Source organism: Budorcas taxicolor, chromosome 1, assembly GCF_023091745.1.
Source record: "Budorcas taxicolor isolate Tak-1 chromosome 1, Takin1.1, whole genome shotgun sequence".
NCBI lineage: Eukaryota > Metazoa > Chordata > Mammalia > Artiodactyla > Bovidae > Budorcas > Budorcas taxicolor.
In genome coordinates this window covers 117,488,870-117,515,348 of record NC_068910.1, presented here as the reverse complement: position 1 = coordinate 117,515,348, position 26,479 = coordinate 117,488,870, and the positions used below count along the sequence as shown (strand labels likewise).

At 38.9% G+C, this 26,479-nt stretch overlaps 1 protein-coding gene across 1 annotated transcript in view; it reads left to right on the top strand.

The window, feature by feature from the left end:
- Positions 1-9,769, top strand: part of CD47 (CD47 molecule) — a 53,416-nt gene extending 43,647 nt beyond the window's left edge. Inside the window, exons 5-8 of the mRNA XM_052636705.1 lie at positions 3,464-3,556; positions 4,259-4,351; positions 5,624-5,716; positions 9,729-9,769. Of these exons, the coding sequence (XP_052492665.1) occupies positions 3,464-3,556; positions 4,259-4,351; positions 5,624-5,716; positions 9,729-9,769 (320 nt within the window). The remainder of the gene's footprint in view (positions 1-3,463; positions 3,557-4,258; positions 4,352-5,623; positions 5,717-9,728) is intronic.
- The last annotated feature ends 16,710 nt before the right edge of the window (positions 9,770-26,479 follow it).

Here is a 26,479-nt window from a genome sequence, read left to right as displayed (position 1 = left end):
TCACTCTCCTCTTTCACTTTCTTCAAGAAGTTCTTCAGTTCCTCTTCACTTTCTTCCATAAGGGTGGTGTCATCTGCATATCTAAGGTTATTGATATTGCTCCTGGCAATCTTGATTCCAGCTTGTGCTTTAAGACAAACCATTCAATATCATGGTAATCCAAGTCTATGCCCCGACCAGTAATGCTGAAGAAGCTGAAGTTGAACACTACTATGAAGACCTACAAAACCTTTTAAAACTAACACCCCAAAAAGGATGTTTTTTTCATTATAGGGGACTGGAAGACAAAAGTAGGAAGTTAAGAAACACCTGGAGTAACAGGCAAATTGGGCCTTGGAGTACAGAATGAAGCAGGGCAAAGGCTAATAGAATTTTGCCAAAAGAATGCACTGGTCATAGCAAATACCTTCTTCCAACAACACAAGAGCAGACTCTACACACGGACATCACCAGATGGTCAACACCGAAATCAGATTGATTATATTCTTTGCAGCCAAAGATAGAGAAGCTCTATACAGTCAGCAAAAACAAGACCAGGAGCTGACTGTGGCTCAGATCATGAACTCCTCACTGCCAAATTCAGACTTAAATTGAAGAAAGCAGGGAAAACCACTAGACCATTCAGGTATGACCTAAATCATATATCTTATGATTATACTTTAGAAGTGAGAAATAGATTTAAGGGACTAGATCTGATAGACAGAGTACCTGAAGAACTATGGATGGAGGTTCATGACATTGTACAGGAGACAGGGATCAAGACCATTTCCAACAAAAAGAAATCAAAAAAGCAAAATGGCTCTCTGAGGAGGCCTTACAAATAGCTGTGAAAAGAAGAGAAGCTAAAAGCAAAAGAGAAAAGGAAAGATATACCCATTTGAATGCAGAGTTCCAAAGAATAGCAAAGAGAGATAAGAAAGCCTTCCTCAGTGATCATTGCAAAGAAATAGAGGAAAACAATAGAATAGAAAAGACTAGACATCTCTTCAAGAAAATTAGAGATATCAAGGGAACATTTCATGCAAAGATGGGTTCAATAAAGGACAGAAATGGTATGGATGGACCTAACAGAAGCAGAAAATATTAAGAAGAGGTGGCAAGAATACACAGAAGAACTGTCCAAAAAAGATCTTCACAACCCAGATAATCACGATGGTGTGATCACTCACCTAGAGCCAGACATCCTGGAATGTGAAGTCAAGTGGGCCTTAGGAAGCATCACTATGAACAAAGCTAGTGGAGGTGATGGATTCCTCTTGGGCTATTTCAAATCCTAAAAGATGATGCTGTGAAAGTGCTGCACTCAATATGTCAGCATTTTTGGAAAACCCAGCAGTGGCCACAGGAGTGGAAAAGGTCAGTTTTCATTCCAATGCCAAAAAAAGGCACTGCCAAAGAATGCTTAAACTACCGCACAATTGCACTCATCTCACACGCTAGTAAAGTAATGTTCTAAATTCTCCAAGCCAGGCTTAAACAGTATGTGAACCATGTTCAAGCTGGTTTTAGGAAAGGCAGAGGAACCAGAGATCAAATTGCCAACATCTGCTGGATCATCACAAAAACAAGAGAGTTTCAGAAAAACATGCATTTCTACTTTATTGACTATGCCAAAGCCTTTGTGTGGATCACCACAAACTGTGGGAAATTCTGAAAGAGATGGGAATAGCAGACCACTTGACCTGCCTCTTGAAAAATCTGTATGCAGGTCAGGAAGCACCCGTTAGAACTGGACATGGAACAACAGACTGGTTCCAAATAGGAAAAGGAGTATGTCTAGCCTGTATATTGTCACCCTGCTTATTTAACTTCTATGCAGAGTACATCATGGAAAATGCTGGGCTGGATGAAGCACAAGCTGGAATGAAGATTGCCGGGAGAAATATCAATAACCTCAGATAAGCAGATGACACAACCTTATGGAAGAAAGCAAAGAAGAACTAAAGAGCCTCTTGAGGAAAGTGAAAGAGGAGAGTGAAAAAGTTGGCTTAAAGCTCAACATTCGGAAAACTAAGATCATGCCATCCGGTCCCATCACTTCATGGCAAATAGATGGAGAAACAATGGAAATAGTGGCTGACTTTATTTTGGGGGGCTCCAAAATCACTGCAGATGGTGATTACAGTCATCAAATTAAAAGATCCCTACTCCTCAGAAGGAAAGTTATGACCAACCTAGATAGCATTTTAAAAAGCAGAGACATTACTTTGCCAACAAAGATTCATCTCATCAAGGCTATGGTTTTTCCAGTAGTCATGTATGGATGTGAGAGTTGGACTATAAAAAAAGCTGAGTGCCAAAGAATTGATGCTTTTGAACTGTGATGTTGGAGAAGACTCTTGAGAGTCCCTTGGACTGCAAGGAGATCCAGCCAGTCCATCCTAAAGGAGATCAGTCCTGAGTGTTCATTGGGAGGACTGATGTTCAAGCTGATACTCCAATACTTTGGCCACCTGATGAAAATAACTGACTCATTGGAAAAGACTCTGATTCTGGGAAAGATTGAAGGTGAGAAAAGAAGGGTATGACAGAGGATGAGATGGTTGGATGGCATCACTGGCTCAATGGACATGAGTTTAAGTAAACTCCAGGGGTTGGTGATGGACAGGTATGCCTGGGCTGCTGCAGTCCATGGGATCACAAAGAGTCCAACATGACTGAGCGACTGAACTGAACTCTGCGTATAAGTTAAATAATCAGGGTGACGGTATTTAGCCTTGACATAATCTTTTCCCAATTTGGAACCAGGCTGTTGTTCCATGTCCAGTTCAAACTGTTGCTTCTTGATCTACCTACAGATTTCTCTGGAGGCAGGTCAGATGGTCTGGTATTCCCATTTCTTTAAGAATTTTCCACAATTTATTGTGATCCACACAGTCAAAGACTTAGGTGTAATCAGTAAAGCAGAAGTATATGTTTTTCTGGAACTCTCTTGCTTTTTTGTGATCCAACAGATGTTGGTAATTTGATCTCTGGTTCCTCTGCCTTTTCTAAATCCAGCTTAAACCTCTGAAAGTTTGTGATTCATGTACTGTTGAAGCCTGATTTATAGAATTTTGAGCACTACTTTAACAGAGGGAGGAAGGAGATTAATTTAGAAGACAATTTGAAAGAACAATTGCTTTGACTTTGGGACAGGTTGAGTATAGCAAGTGAAGGGAATGGTAAGAGATCCCAGAGTTTCTCATTGTAATTATGTGAAGTAGTTAATAAAGAGGCAGAGCCAACTCAAGGTTTGACGTCTTCAGACTTATGTGTTGACATTTACGTGTTTTAAATTTGGTCTAGAATAATAAAAAAAATAGTCATTTATTTTGTGTGAAGTTTTGGAGAAAATATTTTTAAACCTTTTGTAGTTTATAAGAGCAGTATAGAGATTAATACATTTAATAAATTAAGTAATGATTTGTAAGAGTAGGAGGTTTGTAGGAAAATATTAATTATTATGTTTCATTATTAACAGGTGAATATTCAACAAAGAATGCTTCGGGACTTGGTTTAATTGTACTTCCTACAGTAATATTAATATTACTTCATTACTGTGTATTTATGATAGGTGAGTATTTGTTGTGATGTAATGATTTTGCTCTCCTTTTTCATTTAAAGAACAGCATTTTTGGTTAAAATATTCTTGTATTTTTTTAACTACTCAATAGAAGTTGCTTTATTAACAGATTTCCCAGGCTATTCTTAGTGATATTTTACCCATATGGAATTATTTTAAAGTTGGCTTGGGTTTTCAAGGCATTAAGTTATCTTGTAAAAAATTATTTTTATGTATATTTGATATCAGTATATTTTTAAAGTTATGCTATATAATTTCCTAATGATTATCATCATATTTTTATTTCAGGTTTTAGCTAGTTCTACAAAAAAGAATTATAAATAAGAAAGAGTAGCTTTTTTTTTAGTTATGGCAAATCTTAACATGTAGATATCCAACCTGTAATTGGTGTCATTTTAACTGCATTTTAGGAGTAAATCACTAACATTTTTGTTAATATTAGAATCTATTTTTTTTAGTTACCCATGTGACTCTCAGCCTTAGAGCCTATCTCTGGCCTACAATTGGAAAAGTATTGATTTGTCATAAAATTACAGATCTAGACATAGAAGATAGGTCACTGGGAAAGAATTTACCATCTGACAAGAACTCCAGAGGCAGTCTTTGGTCATAGGCTGTTTTTCTTGATTGCACGAAATACAAGCAGGACTGACTGCTTTTTAAATGCCCTCAACACACTTTTCCTCCGTCCAGCTATGGGGATGTCCTCCTACACCATCAGCATACTGATCCTTCAGATACTGGGCTATGTGCTCTCTGTGGTTGGATTCAGCCTCTGTGTCTCAGGTAAGAGTCTCAGCCCTCTCTAGTCTCGCCTTGTCTTAGTAGGGTTCTCTTTCTTTTTCTTCTTGCTTTTATTTTGTAGACTTCATTTTTTTTAGAGCAGTTTCCGGTTCACAGCAAGCTTGAGTAAAACGTACTGAGTTCCCATATACCTCTTCCACTATCAACATCCCCCGCCAGAGTGGTAAATGCATTATAGTCATTGAACCAACATTGACATAGTATCACCCCAAGTGCATAATTTACATGAGGGTTCATTCTTAGTGTTGTATATGCTATGATTTTGATACATGTATAATGATATGGATCATAGTCATAGATATGGTATCATTCAGTTCAGTTTCACTGCCCTAAGAATCCTCTCTTCTGCCTGTTTATCTTCCCTCTCCCTAATTACCCCAGCAGCCACCAGTGTTTTTAATGTGTCCATAGTATGTTGCCTTTTCAAATTATCTTCTTTTACTTAGTAATATTCATTTAAGATTTCTCTTTTTGTGGCTTGATAGCTCATTTCTTTTTAGCACTGAATAACATTCCATTGTATTGTATACTACAGTTTGTTTATCCATTCACTTATTGAAGGACATCTTGGTTGCGGCAATTAAGAATAAAGTTGCTCTAAACATCCATGTGCAGGTCTTTGTGTGGACACAAGTTTCAACTCCAATGGAGTACAGTGGTTGTGTTGTATGTTAAGAACATATTTAGTTTTTCAGCAAACTGCCACACTGTCTTCCAAGGTGGCTATACCATTTTGCATTACCACCAGCAATGGATGAAAGTTCCTATTGCTCCACATCCTTGCCGGCATTTAGTGTCATGTGCTCCCCGCACTGAGGATAGTGCTTTCCACATTGCAGATAGTGCTTTCCACATTGCGGATAGTGCTTTCCACATTGCTGTGAGTATACTGGCTGTATATGGCTTGTGGGTTGATTCTTTCAGCAGCCAGACTGCTCTGCCTATATCTGTGAGAGAGCTTTTAAAATAAGGAGGCTCCATCCAGTGGGTTGGGGCCTTAGGCTTTACACACTATTTCCCATTAGTCTTGATGTGATAAGGTACATACTATACAGACAAAGGATTTTTTCTTTTAATAATTTGAAGTCATTTCATTGACTGACTTAATAGTGATGAACAAATGTAGATAATTTTTGTTTCTTGATAAAAGGACAGTTTCTTAAAACTCAATATTATTACTGTCATTGCTAGTTCTTTTAAAAAATCAATCATTTCATATGAATTTCTAATATAGAACTTCATTTGTCTTTACAGAATGTATCCCAGTGCATGGTCCTCTTCTGATTTCAGGTTTGGGTATTATAGCTCTAGCAGAATTACTTGGATTAGTTTATATGAAATGTGTTGGTAAGTCAGCCTTATTTTTGTTAGCCTATGCGAGGAATTTCTAATATATAATGTGGATAATGCTTTTGGCTGATTCTTACTGTCTAGGACAAAAGAAGTGCATGAGTAATTCCAAAAATGAGAAAATACAGCAAATGCCACTGTATTTTTAAAATAATTAATTTGAAATCATTTGTGCTGTGCCTTGTGCTAAGTTGCTCAGTTGTGTCCAACTCTGTGACCTTGCGGACTGTAGTCCTCTAGGTTCCTCTGTCCATGGGCATTCTCCAGGCAAGAATATCGGTGTGGGTTGTCATTTCCTTTTCCAGGGGATCTTCCTGACCCAGGGATCGAACCTGTGTCTCCTGCATTGGCAGGCGGGTGCTTTACCACTGAGCCATTAGGGAAGTCCCTGGTTTATATTAGCTCCCTTTAAGCTTCCCTGGTGTCTCATAAAGTGTCTCCCTACAAGGTGGAAGACCTGGGTTCAGTCCCTGAGACCTGGGTTTGACTTTTTAATCACCATTTGTCTGGTTCTTGAAGATGACTCTCCTAATGATGTTGCTCCCTATTAATACTTGAGAACAGTATGTGACCTGCAGTACCCATGCAGCTGATGTAGTATTAGGTATCTTTGACTGGTGGTCAGCTCTTTGTTCTTTTTTTTTCCCCCTCATTATCTGGATTTCCCTCCCTTTTACTCCCATGCTCCCTCTTGCCTTCCCTGTCTGACGACCAGCAGGTCTGGAGATGCTGACTCAGTGGGAACAGGCATCTTCTAGCTGCTGCCCCCTTGATGTTGCTCTCTCCCCTTTTCCGCCACTACACCCCTGAGAAGCCTGTGAAACCATTATCATTACAAACGTATTATTCTCACATTAAATTCAAAGTGAAACTGAATTCCTAGCAAGTTCCTCAAACTGTTTTTTCTTTATGGTAGTTTTATAAGTATATGTAAGTGAAGAATTAAGTTAGGTTTTATTTACATTTTGAGACTTTTCTAAATTAACTTTTCAAATCAACTTGTCTGATACCAGAGTTCAGAGAAATGCCTTTGGTCAGTTGAAGGACAAGAAGAGAAAAGGTACAGGGAAGTAGCTCTTTAGATAATGTGGTAGACTAGAAAATTTGATGTATTTTTCATATATAACTGAATATGTAAATATGAGTATATATAACATTTAAGGTTACAAATTTGAGCATTTGTATTAGGAAGTAAAATTGTAAATGCTTTCAGTGTAACTTTTACTTGTTGCTGATGGTCTATTTTGGAAAAGTCTAAAGAATGTGTCTTGACTTTTAAATCCAAGCTGTTTATGTCCCTGTGAGAGATTTAACTTTCATTATTTTCATTATTTCCCAATTTAAATTTGTAGCCTTAAATATTATTTAAAGAGTAGGATTTTAAATTTCATTTTCTATGTTATTTTTTAACTGTGTTGGAGTTTGTTTACTGAAACATTTGTTTCATAAAATGAAATCAAGGGTTGAGAACAATAACAATATGAGAAAATATAGAAGATTAAAAAGAACTAACTAAACTCAGCAATGAAGTTGGGTGTGTTACCTATGTAGGGTGCTTATGTTCATTCTTCATAAGGGTCATTACTTGTTAATTTTCTTAAGCCATTACTATTTAATTCTATATAAGGGAATATAGTAATGTTTTGATACAAATCAGCCTCCTAACAGTCAGGAACCATATTGACCACATCTCATCTCACATATTTTAGAAAGACACAGAATAGATATGTAAAATTCAGTGAAATTTTCTTGCCCATTGTTGGGGAGAGGTGAATCTGGTATCAAAAGATAAAGCTGTCCCTGAAAATTCAAAACCTGGAAATATATTTACTCCTTGTATCAAGTGTTTTTGGTAGAGAAGAAGCTTTGCAAGTGAGCTTACATGAAATGCTTAAGGCTTGTGATTTATACACACACCCCCACTCACATATCACTATCATTCTTTAGTCACATAGGTCATATGCCTATTAGAGAGGATTAACTCAAGCTAAATTCACTTCTGCATTGTTTGGTCTTATATTAGAGGGGTCACAGCTGACTGGTGCCCTTTGAATCAATGTTCTTTATAGAGCTCTTTGTTTCAGAATGGGCTAGCCAAGTATGATGCTCCTTGGACCTGAGAATTAGAACTCGGAAACTTCTTCACACTTTTTTAAGACTATTAAAAGAGTTGCTTGGCAGTTCTTAATACTAATTCTAACAATTTATGAGGTCAAAAATATAGCTTTAAAATGTTACCTCTGACCCTTCACATTACATGGCTGCTAAGTTCTCTTTTCCTAGATAGAACATGGACATGGGGCATGGTTTAGCTGAAGTAAGTTGTATATACGTATAACTACCATGATTGTCCCAAATAAAGTTCTATAACTCTGTTTGGTTTATTTCAGAGGTTGCTAATTGTGATTACCCATATTCCCAACACATTTTATTCCATAGTACTTTAAAAAGACATTTCTTCTTGTTTGGTCTCAAGGACCAAACCACTTTCAAATGCCTCCAGTAAAGGAGATTTACTTTAAAACCACACATGGCACTAACAGAGATCGGAATCGCGTGAAAGCAGATACATAACTGATCCTCACAGAGAGTGGAACAACTAAGTGGTTTAGGAATTGGAAGAATCCAACACATCTCTGAAGTCTGAGTCATGATTTGCCCTCTCAGTAGCAAGAGTTAGCAGATGCCCTCTGCCAGTGTACTTACTTTCTCTCTCTCTCTCTCTTTGGTTCTTTACCTGCTAGCCAGATAGCTCATCCTCTCCTTAATGGTTTTTTTTTTTTAATCCTATTCATGTCTTCTCACTGGTCTGTATTCTTACCTTTGGCTCTGAGATTTGAGCTTCTCCTTGCTTACTTTCTGTCTCCTTTTCACCTTTCTTTCCCTTCACCAGCTTTCTCGTCTTCTTTCTTCTCCTCTCCAGGTTCCAGTGGGAAAGAAACTTTTCAGGCCAGTCAGTTACCATTTTCCCTTTTGGAACAAGTCTTACCAAGCTTCTGACTTGTCTATAGGTTGGCTTCCCTTGGCTCAGGTCTTACCCCCATTTCCCATCAGCTTTGGAAGCTTGATAGAGAAGGCATGGAGAAGTGGTAGGAAATACTAAGCACAGAAGACCAGAGCAATTCTAGGGGCCTGCCTCAGTCTTCTCATAAATAAATCAGTGCCATCATCCAGTCCAGAGATCAGTGGAATTGACCATCCAGTAGCATCCTCTTCCTACAGAATGACCCGCAGGGTGTTGCCCCTTGATGCTTTTGTATCTGTAGGACTCTGATTCTGTATTTAAGACCAGTTTTAGCTGCTCCTGGACCTTCTTGCTTGGTTTTTATAAGGAGCATTTCTCTTCTTCCCTGTGCAACTAGAGCCATTCTTGTGTCACTTTCTTCATCCCCTCATTTCTTCATCTTCATTAACCAATCCACTGAGAGGCAGTGAAGGGTAACTTGAAAAGCTAGGGAGGAATACAGACAGAGAAGGGCTTGATTGTAACTAAAACTAGCTGGCCTCAAATAATTCTCTAAACTCAGAGGGATCTGATATTTTCTTTAGTTTGTTAGCTAGCTGGAGCTTTGAAAACTGGAAAGAGGGAAGAAGAAAAAAAAAGAGGATGGGCTGCAGGAACAACAGCAGTGAGCTAAGGGTGGGCAATTCCACATTCCAGCTGGGTTGAGTAGGGAGGGGTGTAAAGCCTACAGCAGGGGTGAGTAGATGACTGTTTTTCCACCACAAAGTATAACAAGTGACTGATTTTGAGGGACATATGGCATGTACAAATGAGAGTGTGTATGTGTTTATTATTTGATTGGGGTGGATTATTTGCATCATTTTTTTCTGTCAGTGTATATGATTGAGTGTTCTGTACCTTTTGTCTATCAAAGCCAAACTCTTTCAGTGGAGTTTCTGACATGTTTAGTTTTAGCCCTAAATGTTTTATCTTAAAATTAAACATAATATTGCCTTAATTGCTTTCATTTATTAAATTAATTTTCTTATTTTTTAATGTGATCAGCTTCCAATCACAGGACTATACAACCTCCTAAGGTAAGTTAAAATTTCTTAAATGAATTGGGTATGATACTTGACGGTTTAGTCTGAGGAATGGTAATTGAGATATTGAACCCCATTGCTCACTGTTCACCAAGACATCAAATTAAGAGAACACTGAAGTTATTTCAGGGTTTCCCAGTTGGCACTGGTGGTAAAGAACCCACCTGCCAATGAACGAGACATAAGAGACGTGGGTTTGATCCCTGGGTCAGGAAGATCCCCTGGGAGAGGGCATGACAAGCCACTCTAGTATTCTTGTCTGGAGAATCCTATGGACAGAGGAGCCTGGCAGGCTGCAGTCCACAGGGTCGCAAATAGTCAGACACAACTGAAGCAGCTTAGCACACACGTATGAAGTCACTTTATGACCTTTGCATGGATAGATCCAATCTATTTTAAAACTTGGTCAATTACTAGCAATGGGTTAGAATAAACGATTCCTTAAGATTGTGCTGTTTTCTCATGCCCAGAACTGGAAAGTTTGTGTGTAAGAATAATGGTCATTATCTGCTGAAAGAATCTGATTCCAATATATTGCCTCACCTGTTAGACACATTTGAAGTGCATATACAGAATGATATTTCAGGCTTAAAAATAAGGAGAGAAGTTCATATTAAATTGATTTCATTAAAAACAATAATCTATAAAATAAATGGAGCTATGGCCAAAAAACAGCTGCTCTGAATTGATTCATTTCCCTCTTTCCCCCATTTTATAAGCATTTTTCTTCCTCCAAATTGCACTGTAGTTTTTCTGTATCATAAGCTACCTGAGAAAATTCCAAGAAAAGAAGAAATTGAGGAGGTAAACTGAAAGGGATAAATGGTGGGGGATGAAAAAAGCTGTTTTTTCATCATGGTGACAGGGACAGGAACTACTTTATGGAAATAAGATCTGAAAGGGCCATATTGTATTCATCTTCCTAAAAAGGATTAAGGATTAGTAATAGCTCTGTCTGGGATGCCAAAAGCGAGACTGTCCTGTCTGTGGCAGGAAGGGGTGATTACACATGCCCGTAAAGCTGATAAGCCTCCACAGACATTCCGGAGAGGTGAGGGAAGCGGGGGTGCACGTTACCCCACGTGTTCATTCTAAAAAGATTGATACCATAGCTACACAGGTCCCAAACAGCTAGAAGTTTTAGAAGTGCCTCTGTTAAAGATAATTCGGCCAGTAGACCCATCAATCCTAACGCTTGTCTTTCCTGTTACCAAGTTCAGTTTGCATGACTTGAAAATGATTGCTCTCATATCTGGCTTAACTGTATTGCTTATTATGTTGCTATCTGTGTTTGTGTTCTATAGTTAGGATTTCTTGAACAGAGAGAGGTAGGGTAGGGTGGGAAGTTCTGCACAGAAACTATTAAGAGAATGATTCTGTCATTATCAAACTATTAGCTAAATTTGGCAAGCTTTGTCTTCCTAACCTTTATTGCCTTACTTTGTCTTTTGGCTGTAGGATTCACTGTTTATATACAGTTTAAATGTTAGCATATATAAATTATAGTATGAAAGAACATGAAATAAATTCTATTTTATGTAAATATATTTTAAATATTTTCCAGAAAGCTGTAGAGGAACCTCTTAATGGTATGTGGTTATTACAAATTTATATGTTCTTCTTGATCCGTTACCAGATCATCATAAATTGAATTAGGCCCCAAAGCAGTTAGAATGCTCTCTGTGCCTTGAGAAGAATCTAGTTTCTTTTCTTTTTTTTAATTGCCTAACCTCTCTTTTCTTGATTATTCATCAAGAATTAAGAGTATTGCTTTTGTAGTGTTGTCACCTCTGAGAGAAAAATGCACTGTTCTGTGTCTCTCGAGCCAAGTGATTTTGGGTGGGGGGACTCTCTTGCCTTTTTAATTGCCCAAGATGAAATGTAACACCCCCAGTAGAGAAGGATCTCAGTTAGTTTCAATTTTTAATTATAAATTTCAGATATAGACTGTCATCGTGGAGTGAGACCGAAGTATCTCACTTCTCCCCAAATCTAGATCTGTATTCCCAATGACTTTGTGTCCTTTGTGGAGCCTGTGGGTATGACCCACAAGAAGGCTTTTGTAACTAAATAGTAATCTTAGAATTAACTGGGCATGATATTACCGCATATTTGTTTGTCTAGAAATGATTTCTAATTGTGGAATCTTACTAACTGCTTGGCTTATTACTAATTCTTAGCATTTAAAGAATCAAAAGGGATGATGAATGATGGTAAGTATAAAATGCACCTGCAATTATAGCTTGGTTAAAATATGGACATTGAAAAGAAGTAAAATTGCTTCTTGAAAGTGTGGGGTTTTTTTTTCTTTTAAGGGACACTGTCAAATCATAAAGGCCTACATTTCTTAGTTTATAAAACTTACTTACTCTGTTACAAGTTGCAAAACTAATAATATAAAAGCTGTAGGGTATCACTAATCAGACTTTCCAGTCATATTGCTCATAACAAAGAAAAATAACTGCTTTAAAAAATAAACAAACATTTTTCAGATGCAGTGTCTGATGACTGAAACTTTAAATGCTCTTTGTAAGATGCTTAGATAATTTGGCACAAATCTTTATCGTCTTGACAGGGTTTCTTCTGTGCTCATGTTTGGTGATTTTGTTGCATTTGGCTCATGGAGACTTAATATCTCAGCTTTTTAAAGCAAGGATTGGATTCTAACCTTTTGGGAGACGATTGAAAAAGACATGTTTAGTCACTCCAGCTTTTTGAAGGGGGGACTCTGGGCTAATAATTTTTAATTTTTAATGACTGTTTCAAAGACCTATATTTATTAGTTCTTAAAGCTAATTAAGTATGAGATATTGAGTTCTGTAAGCATTCGTTTTAATTTTATGTTAGCATATTCTGATATTTGAGTTCTGTTAACATTTGAATAATTATGTTTTCATTTTATCGAAACTTTGTTCATACCTTTGATATTTATAATCATTCCTTGATCATGTAAATAGTCTGCTTTCAGTTTATTGTTCTAACGTCTGTGACATACGTGCTCACCTCTACAGCAAAATGCAGCATTTAACTCAAGAGGCTATATTCCCCTGAGTGCAATTAATTTTTGCATAAGATTAAAAACACACCAGTTGTGTTTGGTGAGCTAAGTTTAAAACAGTGCCTGGACTGTGTTCAGTAAGCAGTCACAGAATGATGCCCCCTTTGCAAATTTGTGTCACAGCCTTTATTACGAAAAATGCATGCTCTGCTAATCACTGCGCTCCTAAAAAAAACAGGATCAGAAGGAAAACATTAAATGACATTTAAAAAAGAACTGATACCTTAAACTGTGGCATGGTTTGTCTGTGTTTGCATTCTCGTGTTCTGTTGTTGGTTTTTTGTTTTTGTTTTTTTAAATTTCATTGTTTTTCTCCTTTTCCTACTGTGGTGTCATTCTTCTGTAGTTGTATGAAGAAACTAAACTCTTCTCCATTTTCAGAAAACCAGAAGAGCCTTGAGTGCCTCTTCCGTTATTAATTCCCCTTAAGATATGACTTTTTGGGCACCAATGTAGAGACAGCAGATTTTGTATTTTCACAGCACATGATAACTATACCAACCTTTGAAATTCCCTTAATTTTGCTAATTTTAGCTGTTCAGAATTTGTTGGGTTTTTTCCAAATGTCTGTGTGGTGGGCTCTTCCTACTGACAGGTCACAAGGCCCATGTGTATCTGCCTTTTTGGTAAGTGAGGTACCGGGTGCCCTCTTGGGACCACAGTCCCATTTCCTCTTTCACTTAACACCTGATCTCAATTTCATTTTCTTACATTAAATGAATGGTGTCAGTCTAAAATGAAAGTGATAGCATATTATTCTAGGATCAATGTCTTTTACTTTGGAAAAATCAACATCTCTTGACTTCTTCTCAGCTAACCCAGCAAACGGAGATTATCAGATTTTGTTGATTTACATTTCCATTTGGCATTGGCCTTTTCCTTACTGCAGCTAAAAAGGCTAATGGATTGTCTAGTTTATGTCTGTGACCTTTGGAAATCTAAGATTAAATAATTTTTCTTTATTTTTAGATACCATATATCTGAAACAATTTTCAGTTTTTAAAATATATCAACTTGTTAAGGCATAGAAAATAGACATGCATAGCAATTATATATCCATTTTTCAATTTTCCAGAGTAACTGAAGTGGAGTGATGGACTCTGATTTGGAGAGTAGTATGACATGAAAGAAATACACTTGTGTTTAAGCACCATGGCCTTGATTCATTGTCCTGGAGAAGAAAACAAGAACAGTAACTGGTTTCCATCTATGGGAGAAAGTAAATAATTGACCTTTAAATGATTGTTACAGTTAAGTTTTTATTCAAAGCATTTTTAAATTTAATTAATAAATGAATTATTATCTGTGTTGTGTGCCCAATTGATAATCCAGGTTTTTGTTGTTATTTTTATTCAATTAGGGGCAAAAGTAGAGTGGGCAACTTCCAAGAATGATGCCTTCCAGATCCTGGGGGCCCTTAACTCTAGGTCACCAACTTAAATTGGTTCAAGGTGAAAATTTCCTGGCACTACCCTGGTTACCCAGAGCTATCTATGAAAACAGAGGCTTCCATCAAACCTTAGCGAACTTTGGCACAGCCACTTTGGCTGTTATGGTGTTAACTGAATAATGTCTGCCTCTTCTGGGTCAGGGGCATAATGTTAAGTACAGACTAGAAATTCATTTAGGAACATCTTGTTGGCTGCCTACATGGGGTGTGATACTGCTGAGGATCCTGGTCTTCATTCTTGGGGGTTGCCACTCACACGTTATCCCCTCAACATACAGTGTACCAGACCCTTTCCAGATTGAGGGTAATTTTGTTGATGGATGTTTTCTTCCTTTTTCTCACATGACCCTTTACATGCTGTCCTGTCCTCCTGTTATTTGCTTCTGCTGTACGAGATGTAGCACTTTTTCTCCTCTTTGAACATGGTCCAGTGACACAGTAGCATCACTTCAGAAAGGAGCCAGACTTATTCTCAAAGAACTATGTTCACACTTTTCAGCAGAAATAGCGATGGTTGTAACATATGTATTCCCTTCCTTGGATTTGAAGGCACAATCTACAGTGTTTCTTCACTTCTTTTCTGATCTGGGGCATGAAAAACCAAGATTGAGATTTGAACTATGAGTCTCCTGCATGGCAACATAATGTGTGTCACCGTCAGGCCAACAGGCCAGCCCTGAACGGGTGGTTTTATTACTGTTGTATCTGTGTTGCATGATAAACACTCATCATCTCCTCCTGTAGTCCTGCCTCATATTCACTTTACCCTAAGATTGAAAAGTAAAACAACCCCCCCCCACGTTTCCTACCCCCCATTAGAAGAAGATTAACATTCTGACAGTCGTGATCGCCTGGAGTACTTTTAGATTATTAGATTTTCTTCCCTTGCGGGTGTGTGTTTGTGTGTGCACATGTATAAGATAGGCACGTACCTCTTCTGTATGCACAAAGGTGAGGTACCTATGGGAGAGCAAATGTTAATTTCATGCTTCTAGTGAGAACATTTAAAAACAAAGATCTTCATTGGGTGGACTTCTATTTGATGTGAATAATCGATCACTTAAAATGTTTAAAAAGTTCTAGGTAATTTGCCAAGCTTTTTGACTGCTCACCAGTGCCCTCTAAAAATACTGGTTTTTCTTCCTGTTTGTGTAAGAAGACATTGCTATTTGTAGTTGCATTATTAATAGTTATTGCTTAGTCCACTGAATGTTCCCATGTACCTCGTTTATGCCAAATTACTTGTCATATTTTATGCTGGGACCAATTGGTTTGCCCATGGCAAACCAAAATTTATAACCTGCTGATGCCTCTTAGAAAAGTGAACATACTATGAAAACAGTTCTTTTTGAAAAAAAGAAAAATTAATGTTCTTCCCTAATTGTGTTCCTGTCCAAAGTATTAACATGTAGAGGGAGCTGTATTCCTTTATACAAATTTAATGGCTTCCACTGCTCTTCTTCCTTCGGAAAACATTTGTATTTTACTAATATAGTTTGTTGATTTAGAAATCAATTCTGATGAAAGGAGGAAAAAAGCAGATGGACTTGAAAAACATCCAAACTCCTGTTCTCTATATGAAATCTTATAATAAACTTTTTAATGAACCAGAGTTGTACCTTTTACTATGTAGTCAGCTCTCATTTATTTGGGGCTTAATCTTGGGACTTATCCGTCCTTTGTGTTCTCTTTAACACTACCTGTCTTTGGAGGCAGTCCCTGCCCTAGACAGCACACAGAGGTGGCAGGAGAAAGGCCAATGTTACTGTTACCCTTGCTGTTCCTTGTCAACTTCTCTGGAAGAGGGACCACAGCAGCAGGCGCCCTCTTACTTGGGCATCGTTGGGCCAGTTCATTCTCTTTAAATTAGACTTCTAATGACAGTAAGTTTTCTGTCACACCAAATTAAAGTTCTCAGCTGTTTTGAGTATCAGTATTATCTGTTACCCCCATAATATGCTTTTTTAATCAGTGATCCCAATTTTTGCCATCGACTTCAGTTTAATATACTGTATGTTCTCAGAGTGACAACATTTGTCGTTTTGGCAACAAATCAAATTCTCTCTCCTTCAAAACAGTATCCTCCCACCCTTCTGCCCCTCCTGGCTCTCCTTTGCGGTCTGTGCCTATCTCTCCGCCTCTCATCTCTTACTTACCTTTCCTAGTACTTTGTGTGTCTCTGCTTAGCTCCACTGGGTTTTTGTCTTGCTCCTCTCATTCAGTTTTAAAAATTCCACCATAAAGCAAGAGCCTTTTTTCCCCTTCCTTTCTCTTCCTGCAGTGTTTGCATACATTAGAGGCTCACTCTGTAAATCTGAAGATTGAGTAGGCTGTATTTCAGTTTCCCCATATTGTTAATAGAGTGAGCCAGAGATTTTTCTTTTTAGACAATTTTCACATGCTCTGAAAACCTTCAAAGGTGATAGTTTTTTCACCTGGAAACCCTAGGTCCAATCTGTTAATTTTCTGAGAATGTCAGAATGAAAATAATAGGATTATCCCATACTTGAGAGTATTGTTCTTTTCAGGATGTTGTAGTTATTTTAGTAAGTGACCAACCAAATTGTGATTTGAGTTATAATAAAGCTGGAAAAGTTGTGAATTTATGCTTCCTTCTCGTTAATAAGAATTAAGCTCTGTATCACCTAGATTTCTTTTGTCCTAACATGGGTATTCAAAAACAGACATCTGTGGTGTATGTATGGAATGGCACACCCCTTTTTTACCTGTTATTGGAAACTAGAGAAGTGATTGTTGGGCAACCCTTTATCATTATATTGTGTTTAATTTGATGAAGATTCTGTTTAGAAACAGTCTTTCACGTGTCATGTTTTCAGCCACCAACTGCCATCACCCACTGGGATCCTTTGTTAAGTCATCTTCTATGGCTAATAGGGATAATCCAGGTAACTTTTCAGAGATGAGCAGTGAACAGGAAGCTTTCCTGCCTTTGGCTTTTGACAGCCTTTCCTTAATATTTAAGAACAGCTTTCCCATAAATTTAGCCTTTTGAAAAGAAGAGAGCATCTGTAATGAACTTCTCTGTAAGGCAATATCAGTGGAATCTTAAATGTTGTTATCAGGGTGAGAGACGGAAGCATTTTTGGTTTTATTAAACAGAGCATTATTTACAAAGAGCCATTGTTGAGAATTAGATTCCACACGGTATAAATATCCATTAACCATTCTAAATAAAGGAAACTCTGATGTTGCTATGTGTGAGATCCTCTCCTGGGGGCTTTTTTCCATAGCAATTAAAGGTGTGCTATTTGTCAGTAGCCATTTTTTGCAGTGATTTAAAGACCAAAGTTGTTTTACAGCTGTGTTACTGTTAAAGGTTTTCTTTTTATATGTATTAAATCAATTTATCACTGTTTGAAGCTTTGAATATCTGCAATCTTTGCCAAGATACTTTTTTATTTAAAAAACATAACTTTGTAAATATTGCCCTGTAATATTATATATACTTAATAAAACATTTTAAGCTATTTTTGTTGAGCTTATTTCTATTGCTGCCTCAGCAGGCCACAAGTGCATTACTGAGAAATTTTAGTTTATCAATGTATTTTCAGGTCCATATCCGACATACAAATGCAAATGATGACTTAAAATATTAATTTATAAGTTCTTTTTTTAAAGTATAACAATATCCAATAAGTAAATGTTTGATCAGAGCAGAGTTTTAATTGAAAGTTCCAGGTAAGTCCAATGTATTAGTTTTCCCCATGGTAGAGTAAATACTTCTTTTTCCTAGTCCTGGGTATACATACTCTGGACTAGCAGAGGACCTCAGCAAGCCAACTTACCTGCCTCTGAGTCCCGCCTTATCTGTAGAATCAGAAGAGCCTCTTTAAGACTGAAATGCAAATTGAAATGGTTCTTCATGTTAATTGGTTATCTGCTAGGTCTAGTTTGATTGCAAGTGAAAAGTGAAAGTGAAGTCGCTCAGTCGTGTCTGACTCTTTGCGACCCTGTGGACTGTAGCCTACCAGGCTCCTCTGTCCATGGGATTCTCCAGGCAAGAATATTAGAGTGGGTTGCCATTTCCTTCTCCAGAGGATCTTCCCAACCCAGGGATGGAACCCAGGTCTCCCGCATTGCAGGCAGAAGCTTTAACCTCTGAGCCACCAAGGATTGCAAGTGAAAGTAAACTAAATCTAAGAAAAGTGGGATTTATTGGCTCATATAACTGAAAATTCACATGTCCAGCTGGAGAGGGCCTCCCAGCAGTGTCCTCAGGATCAGAGTCTCCAACTTTCGGCTTCAGTCTCCCTGTTGACTTCTTCAGAGCGTGTGTGTGATGGCAGAATGGCTGACTACAATCCAATACCCACCTTCTCCTGAGTTCAGGGAGGGAAGAGGGGAGAAAAAAAGAGTGTCTCTCCCTTTCTGAATAGTCCCATCCACCCAAGATTGCAGCTCAGAGCTCTGCCTGGGCCAGGGGCCTCTCAATCACTGGGGCCCAGCATCTCTGACACCCAGGTTGGGCCAGCCTGAACCTCATGCCTGTCTGGCCTGGAGGGAATGGAGTTGTGGACTCCATCCGGGGTAGGGGTTGGGGACAGAGCGGTAGTAAACTGAAGCAAAGTCAAGATTTTAACCAAATTAAGATGGCATTAGATTTTAGGCCTGTTTCTTGCAGGTATGTACTGTGATTCTGCATTGTATGTGTGATTGTAAACCATTTGAATGGAAAATAATATTTGGCAGCAAAGTACCATCTCACTCCTTACCTCACAGGCAATTTAATTTTTATGCATTTATGAGGACTTTTTTCACTCAGCAGGAGTAACTAATGGAGTTCAGAAAGCATTTAATAGCCTACCTCCTGTACAGAAAGCTGTTCTGTGCAGCACAGAACAGCGCTTAACTTCTTTCAAACTCCCACGGAGGTGTAGGCTTCCAGATGCAACTGGATTTCGTTTTTGTGTGGCAACCTTTCCAGCTCAAGGCCTCAAGTCTGACAGCTTTAGAAAACAATGTATTATGGTAACACCATCCATGTAGGACATGATTTCACCAGTAACTCAGAGATTTCCACACAATTGACAGAGTTGGGTGTTTGAAGTGAGACTGTGCTGGGACTTGACCCCTGGTGTTTATTTTGAATATTTAAGTTTCATGCTCAAGTACCCATCCATCAAATCAGAGGGAAATGAAGTATTTGAGTTATGGATAATTGGATTGATTATTTAATGCCAAAGACAGCACTGCAGACTGCATAGAAGTGATCGTGGATTAAATGATTAGAACTCCACTTTTATTCAGCATTTATTTATTTAGTCATTTTACGATAAAACAGCAGCTTTTCAACTCTGTTCATAGTCACTTGTGGAAGATCAGGTATGTCTTCCCAGCTTGGTGGATGAGAAATGTTTGGTTAAGAGCCTGGTTTGGAGAGAAATGATTTATATGTCGGAAAACCCATCCGATGTCAATCTGGAGGCCAGATAGCAGGCAAATCTGGCGGATTCATGAACCTGCTGCTGCTTTTCCCTTACAGATGTTGCAACAGCATGCACGGTACTGGGCGCCCAGATCCTCCTCTTAAAATGACCTTATTTAATCATAGACTTGTCTTCCAAAAGAAGAACCACTATCGTTTGCTTCCTAATTTTCTTTGAATTGCCTGCTACATTCTTCAAGGTCAAACTGACAATGTAAAATCTTGTGGACTTCCATTCTAAACAAATGAATTGTTTTCAGAGTTAAAGTGTATTTGTTTAAAACGTGGATTATATCTTCCCTGGATATACTCTCTACTTATTAATTTCTTAAATAAATGATAATTAAGCTTTTTAAGCCAGTCCATAAAGGCCTTTTGAGTCATTTTTATTTAAAAGGTGTTTATCTTAGGGGTGCTGCGGTTAGGTTGCATTATGGGTGAAGTTTTCGGGTACATAGCAATCATGGTGTAAATTCTGTGGGGTAATTTTTCTCTCACGCACTCATACTGAGGGCAACCAGAGAGCACTGAAAACTGCTACATCTCTTTCTCCAACAGTTGTAGCAGTAGCTTCCCCACTGCCCTCACGTAAGCCCTTTGCTGGAATGACGCACCGCCCAGGTAAGTCGTTCTAGGAATGCTGCTCACTCTCCAGGGAGTCTCCACCCCCAGCTCCACCAGACATTTTTAGAATGTAATGTTCATAACCCTCTTTGCAAGTTAGAGGATGCATATATTTGGTTACCCCAAGAAACGTTTCTTTATTTCAGTGTTAACAGTCATTTAATTCTTGCAGTTGAATTGGTAGGCATATATGTTGGGGTTTTTTAAGTTTTATTATCCTTGATTCGATAGAACTCATGCCTCCTCATATCTTTAACTATATGCCTAACTATCAACTGGGGTTATTGCTTAACAACTACCACTATGTGGAATAGAAAATACTACTCTGGGTCCTGTGCAGGGATGTATTTGAAAGCATCAACAAATATCAGTTGTGCTTACCCCCATTCAAGGGAAGTTGTTAAAAAAAATTATAGAAGCTTTATTCTTTAAGCTGATGGACAGTCTGTGGTTTATTTATTAATGGCTTAAAATCATTGTGCTTGAAATTACACAAGACATTTTTTCAGCTTTTTCAAAAGCAATAAGTTTGGTAAAATTAAACACTCATATTATTTTATGCCTCTGAAACAGTCACTGATGCAATCTCCCGGAAAACATTTGGTTGAAATGTTTGGCTGGAATATTTACCAAAAAATCTCATCCTTGGGCCTTCCGGCTGGAATCGTTTACTTTACTGTGTGAATAGACTAGACTTAGTAAAGAGAGACCAGCCAGCTCTTTGTCTCCCTCCTCAAAGGCACCAGGGATTCTCCAAAGGAGTCATAATATAAAGTGATAACATGGTTTCAGAACATATTTTTCCTGAGTGACTGGGTCCCCCGAGAGGCCACTCAGTGGCTTTAATACACGTTAATGAGGCCCGTGATCCCCCACCTGAGCCAGCTTCATATTTGTGTGGCTTTTCTTGCTCCTCAAAGGATTTAGAGTGCCCCCATTTGGGTCAGACAGCTGCTTTCCATGATCACAACCACTCAAGTGTGGTTGCAAATCAGCGTGGGTGTGGAGAGCAGTGCCGCATTGGGTAAACAGTAAAGCCTAAACACCTTCCTCAAAGTGAGCTCGCATGAGGCCAAGAGATTCATTTGTTCATATAAAAAGCAGTTTTATATTTTTCCCCCTGAGGAGCAAAGCCACTACCATAATTTTCACATATATGTAGGAAATTTATATTTAAAACATTCCAATAGCCTGGATGCTATCCAAGTGAGCCTCTCAAAGACACAGGTGCTGATAGAAACGACATTTGATGACGCTACCTTCTCTGGTCCTCCTGGGGTCTTCAAATTGGAGATAAAAATAAGATTTGATCTCTCAAGGTGAGGAGAGAGACGGTAGTGTGTGTTCTTCAAAAGACTCAAATAGATAATAGATTTTTTTTAAAGCTGTAGCTGAGTGTAACTTATAGCTTCAAAGGGCTTTTTTAAAATGAAATCTTTACAAGCAATAGTAAAGAAATCTAGAACCCCCTGGGGTGGTGGTTAGAATCCTGTCAGGGATTTAGATCTAATTATTAGCCTGAAAGTAAAGAAGAGAAAGAACCAGCCAAGTGTCAGCCTGGAAAACAATAATAGCTTGTGGAGTTCAGCAGCCCAGTCATTAGTGCCTTAAAGGAGAATTCAGCAAATTTATTCTTATCCTGGAAAGAAGGCCACAGCGGTTGCAGTGTTTTCTGACAACAGTTCCTTTTTCTTTGGAGTAGAGATGCTGCCTACACTTCTAGATTTCATCTCTTCCTATCACCTAGTAAACCTTAGAGCTGGCTCCCCATGCAGGTGCTTAAAGGAGAGGCGGTTCGCACGGAGTCAGAGTGCCTTCATCAGCTGTGTGGCCCTGTGCAAGTAACCTAATTTCTTTGGGCCCTCTGTGTCTCCCTTTTACACATGAAGATGAAATAAGATAATGCACGTGAAGTATTTAGCACAGTACCCGGCTCAGGAACTGTCAACTATTTCTCTTTTTCCCCGTCTTATTAAACTTTGGCCGGGGAGGAAAAAACTTAGCATGATAGTCTAGAGATGAGCACAACATATACTGGAATTCATACTTACCTATGTTGGGTTACTGCCAAAGAAGCAAATCAAACATACACTGACTCGGCATATAAAGTCACACGACAAGCACCGCTACACTGCAGACCCGATCCATCCAAACACGGTGTTCTTGTTAGGTATACCCTCTGGTTCCCTCAGGGCATCCCAGGTGGTGCTAGTGGTAAAGAACTTGCCTGCCAATGAAGGAGAGGTAAGAACCACAGGTTCGATTCCTGGGTTGGCAAGATCCCCTGGAGAAGGAGCATGGCAACCATTCCAGTATACTTGCCTGCCGAATCCCATGGACAGAGCCTGGAGGGCTATAGTCCATAGGGTTGCAAAAAGTCGAATACAACTGAAGCGACTTAGCAAGCATGCATGCATGCTGGTTCCCTCAGTGAAACCAGAGGATGGCAAGTGAGAAAGAGAAAGGCATCGGAAGATCTGATTCGCCCTTTCCTGGAATGGAGACAGGAGCTTGTCCTCATAAACACATGGAGGGTCTTTAGAACCCACTTTGCCCGCCAGCAATACTCAACTCACCCATTTATTCATTCATATCAGAGGCTGATGCTCAAGACTCTAAAAGCGTGCTAAGAGCAGACCCTTAAATCACTGTAGATTCACGGGAGAACTCAGAGCTGCCTTGAGGCTAATAACTAGCAGAGACTAAAGCCAAGTATTGATACATGGGAGTGGAGGTATTTGTTGAAAATACAGAGTCCTGGTAAATATTATTTCACCAGTGGAAGTATTTCAGTCTGGGGTTTTAATAAGGCTTAGGCGATATGTAACCAGCTCACTCTCTTCTCTAAAATGATGAGCGTCTCTGCTCTACCAGTGCTCCTGGGTGTCTGCAGAGAGCAAAAAAGGCAGCTGGAGACATGCTGTGAATTGGAAGTGACTTCTATTTACTTCTTCTCCGCCTACTCATATGGCCACGGATGATGCCCAGTTCAAGGGGGAATCAAAAGCCAAGTGGGGCTGTCTGGCTGCAGTCCTTTGAGTGGAGTACAAAACGTGCTTCAGAGAGTGCTTGATTAAAGGCCCCCAGTTCGTTTGAAGGCTTGGTTTTCTATTAAGCCTTGGATGCTTAGACTGTTAGGTACTTTCCCCAGAGACAGAATCTGGGCTATCCTCGTATGTTGTTTCAGCTCCTGACTCCCAACTTGGCCAGATGTGCGTAGTGAATCAGTATGTCACAGTCTGTTAAGGTGTTTTACTGTTTATGTTTGTTGGGTGTTTAGAGATGCAGTAACTATAGGAGTCTTTTCTTAGTCTGTCATCTGCATCTGAAGAAAGAGAGAGTAATGCAGAAAGCCAATCTCAGCACCATAATTATATCCAAAAGTAGGCACTTGTGTCCTTCATCAGGGACATTTCCAATCCATGCTACCCAATGAAACGTCTTTTATAGACACCTCTCTCTCATTTCTTCCTCCAAACTGATTCCTCACTTTCTTCCACCCAAAATAAAAATATACTGTGAGTCACAGCATTATTGATGAATGTTCAGTAGGGAGGATGTTAGGAGCAGTGAAAAATATAAATAATTGGTTCTCCACTGGAATATAATTGGTTCTACACTGGAATTAATGGTGAAGCCAGGAAGATAAATACAGCACAATTAATTGCATTCAAGCAAGATTAACAAGAGTATTGTTCTATGGAAAGAAAAAATCAACAGCGTTAATGAAAATTCAGCAATATCTTAGTGGAACTAGTAAATAAATAAATATATCTCTATATGTTTAATTAAAACCAAGACTCAATTATGTCTCGTTTCTTACTGAGCTGCTTAATTCAAGAAAGTCTAATGTTAAACGAGAAAATCAACTCAGGACACCTTTTCATCTGCATTTAATTAAGACTTCTGTGTCTCAGACAAGCTTTTGAGACAGGTAGTGGCAAGTGCGTACTTAGGAATCTCGAATGAACTCACTTCAGCTTCCAGTTTACAGGTCTTTAGATTTCCTGTTTGGGTACAGAAATCTCCTAATAGTATTGCAACTGTAAAGCCCCTTCCTCTATTACCTTCATTTTGTTATTTTGATAAAAAGATACCATTTCAGACTTAAAAAAGTAAAGCTTAAAGCTATGGATAAAATTTTTAGTATGTTCTTTTTTTTTCTAATAATAAAAGCAACACAGAAATGTTCAGCAATGCGTTTACATGAGGTTTTGCTTCAGTTCAACTCAATTTCCTGCAATGTTTTAGGTCTTACAGAAAGCATTAAAGATAAGATTTTGGGAAGAAGATCTGGGAGGTCATTTTTCATCTGTGTTGTTCCCATTCTCTGGGATGTAAGGCCAGATAATCTGAGATGGAGCCTGATGTAATAATGACAGAAGCAAAGTGCACAATAAATGTAGTGTGCTTGAATCATTCCAAAGATCAATCCCCCATCCCCGCCCAGTCCATGGAAAAATTGTCTTCCACAAAACTGGTCCCTGCTGCCAAAAAGTTTGGAGACTGCTGGTAAACACTTCTCTACAGTCAATTCTTATAAGTTGTTTTCTCTGTACCTGCTAAGAGTCCAAAGGGAATTTGAGTTATTCCTCTTTGCTGAGTTCATCTCCAGGGTGATGGAATGGAATAGGGGGCAGAAGTCCCTCTCCGGAGAGGTACTGAAGAGGGGGTGCCCTGAAGATTCCAGTGGGGCCGGAAGGCATGCACACAGAGCAGGAAGTAACTGTGTCTGGCCCTGGGGCTCTGTGTGTGGTCCTTTCTAAATCATTCTGTGCTTCATGTCCTCTCACTTGGCAAGAATATTGCCAGGACTGGTGAAGAGACAAGTGAGATAACTGTCAAATACCTCAAAATCCTTGGAAGAGAGATGCTGTGGTATAAATCAAAGTCATTTCTCATTTCAGTATTAATTATGCAAACCTCTTTCTTTTCTTCACCCTACAAGGTCTTTTTTCATCATTCATGAAGGTCTCATTGCTCACCGGTTGCCACAGGGGAAATAACATTATTGGCAACTCTACTGAGCACTTCCGGCCAGGCACCATGCAAAGGCCTAAGGATACAGCTGCAATGACAGACACAATCCTCCAAGCTGGGCTATATATTTAGTAAGTTTCTCACTTTCTCTGAGCCATGATCCCTTTATTTGTAACATAGAAAAAAAAAATTTTTTTTTTAGATAGGTATCATGCCTTCCAGAAATTTTTTGAGGATTACTTGAGATAATGTATATAAAATTGTCTAGTGGAATATAACTAAGAGTTTAATCATGTTACTTCCCCCAACCCCATGATAAGCAAGAAAAGGAAAAAAAACTAAATTCACACATTTCCCCATTTCTAAACAATTTTTAAAAAATAGATTGTTGTTTAATAGAAAGTTCAAGGTCTTCATTTAAAAGAATACGTCATTTAGGATGAAACAGCAGATCACAGATTAGAGATCACAGGACCAGAATCTTTAAGCCACTCTTTCCCTCCCAGGATACATTCTGTCAGAAAAAGCAAATCATTCGCCTGAGTCAGAAATGTGTGGTTTTTCATCTCAAGATAGTGGAGACCCCTGAGCCGAAAGGATGGAGGGAGAGACCTTGGGAGGTTGAGCCAGAGTCTCTGCAGAGCCAGTGCCCGGCTCCTTGGCTGACCTGGGGGAGCAGCTCTGTGAACTGGGGAGACCAGCTCTGCCAGGGTGGCCTGCAAGTTGAACTTGCCTGGCAAGACCTACTGGTGTTCCCATGCTCTGGGGACAAAATAAGCAAGAAGCCTTTTTTGGAGAGATGTCAGGAAAATTTTGTTCACTTCCAGGAGAGAGTATTTCAAAGTTCCTCCCCACCTCTGTTTCCCTTTGGCCTTCCTCACTATTCCCAGCCTCTGCTCTGAAGTTTGCTATTTATGCAGCTCCAGTCTGGTTTCCCCGATGGCTCAGTGGTAAAGAATCATCCTGCAGTGCAGGAGTCACACGAGATGAGAGTTGATCCCTGGGCTGGGAAGATCCCCTGGAGGAGGGCATGACAATCCACTCCAGTATTCTTGTCTGGAGAATTCTATGGACAGAGGAGCTTGGTGGGCTACAGTCCATGGGATGGCCAAGAGTCAGACACGACTGAAACGACTCTGCACGCACGCAATGCCC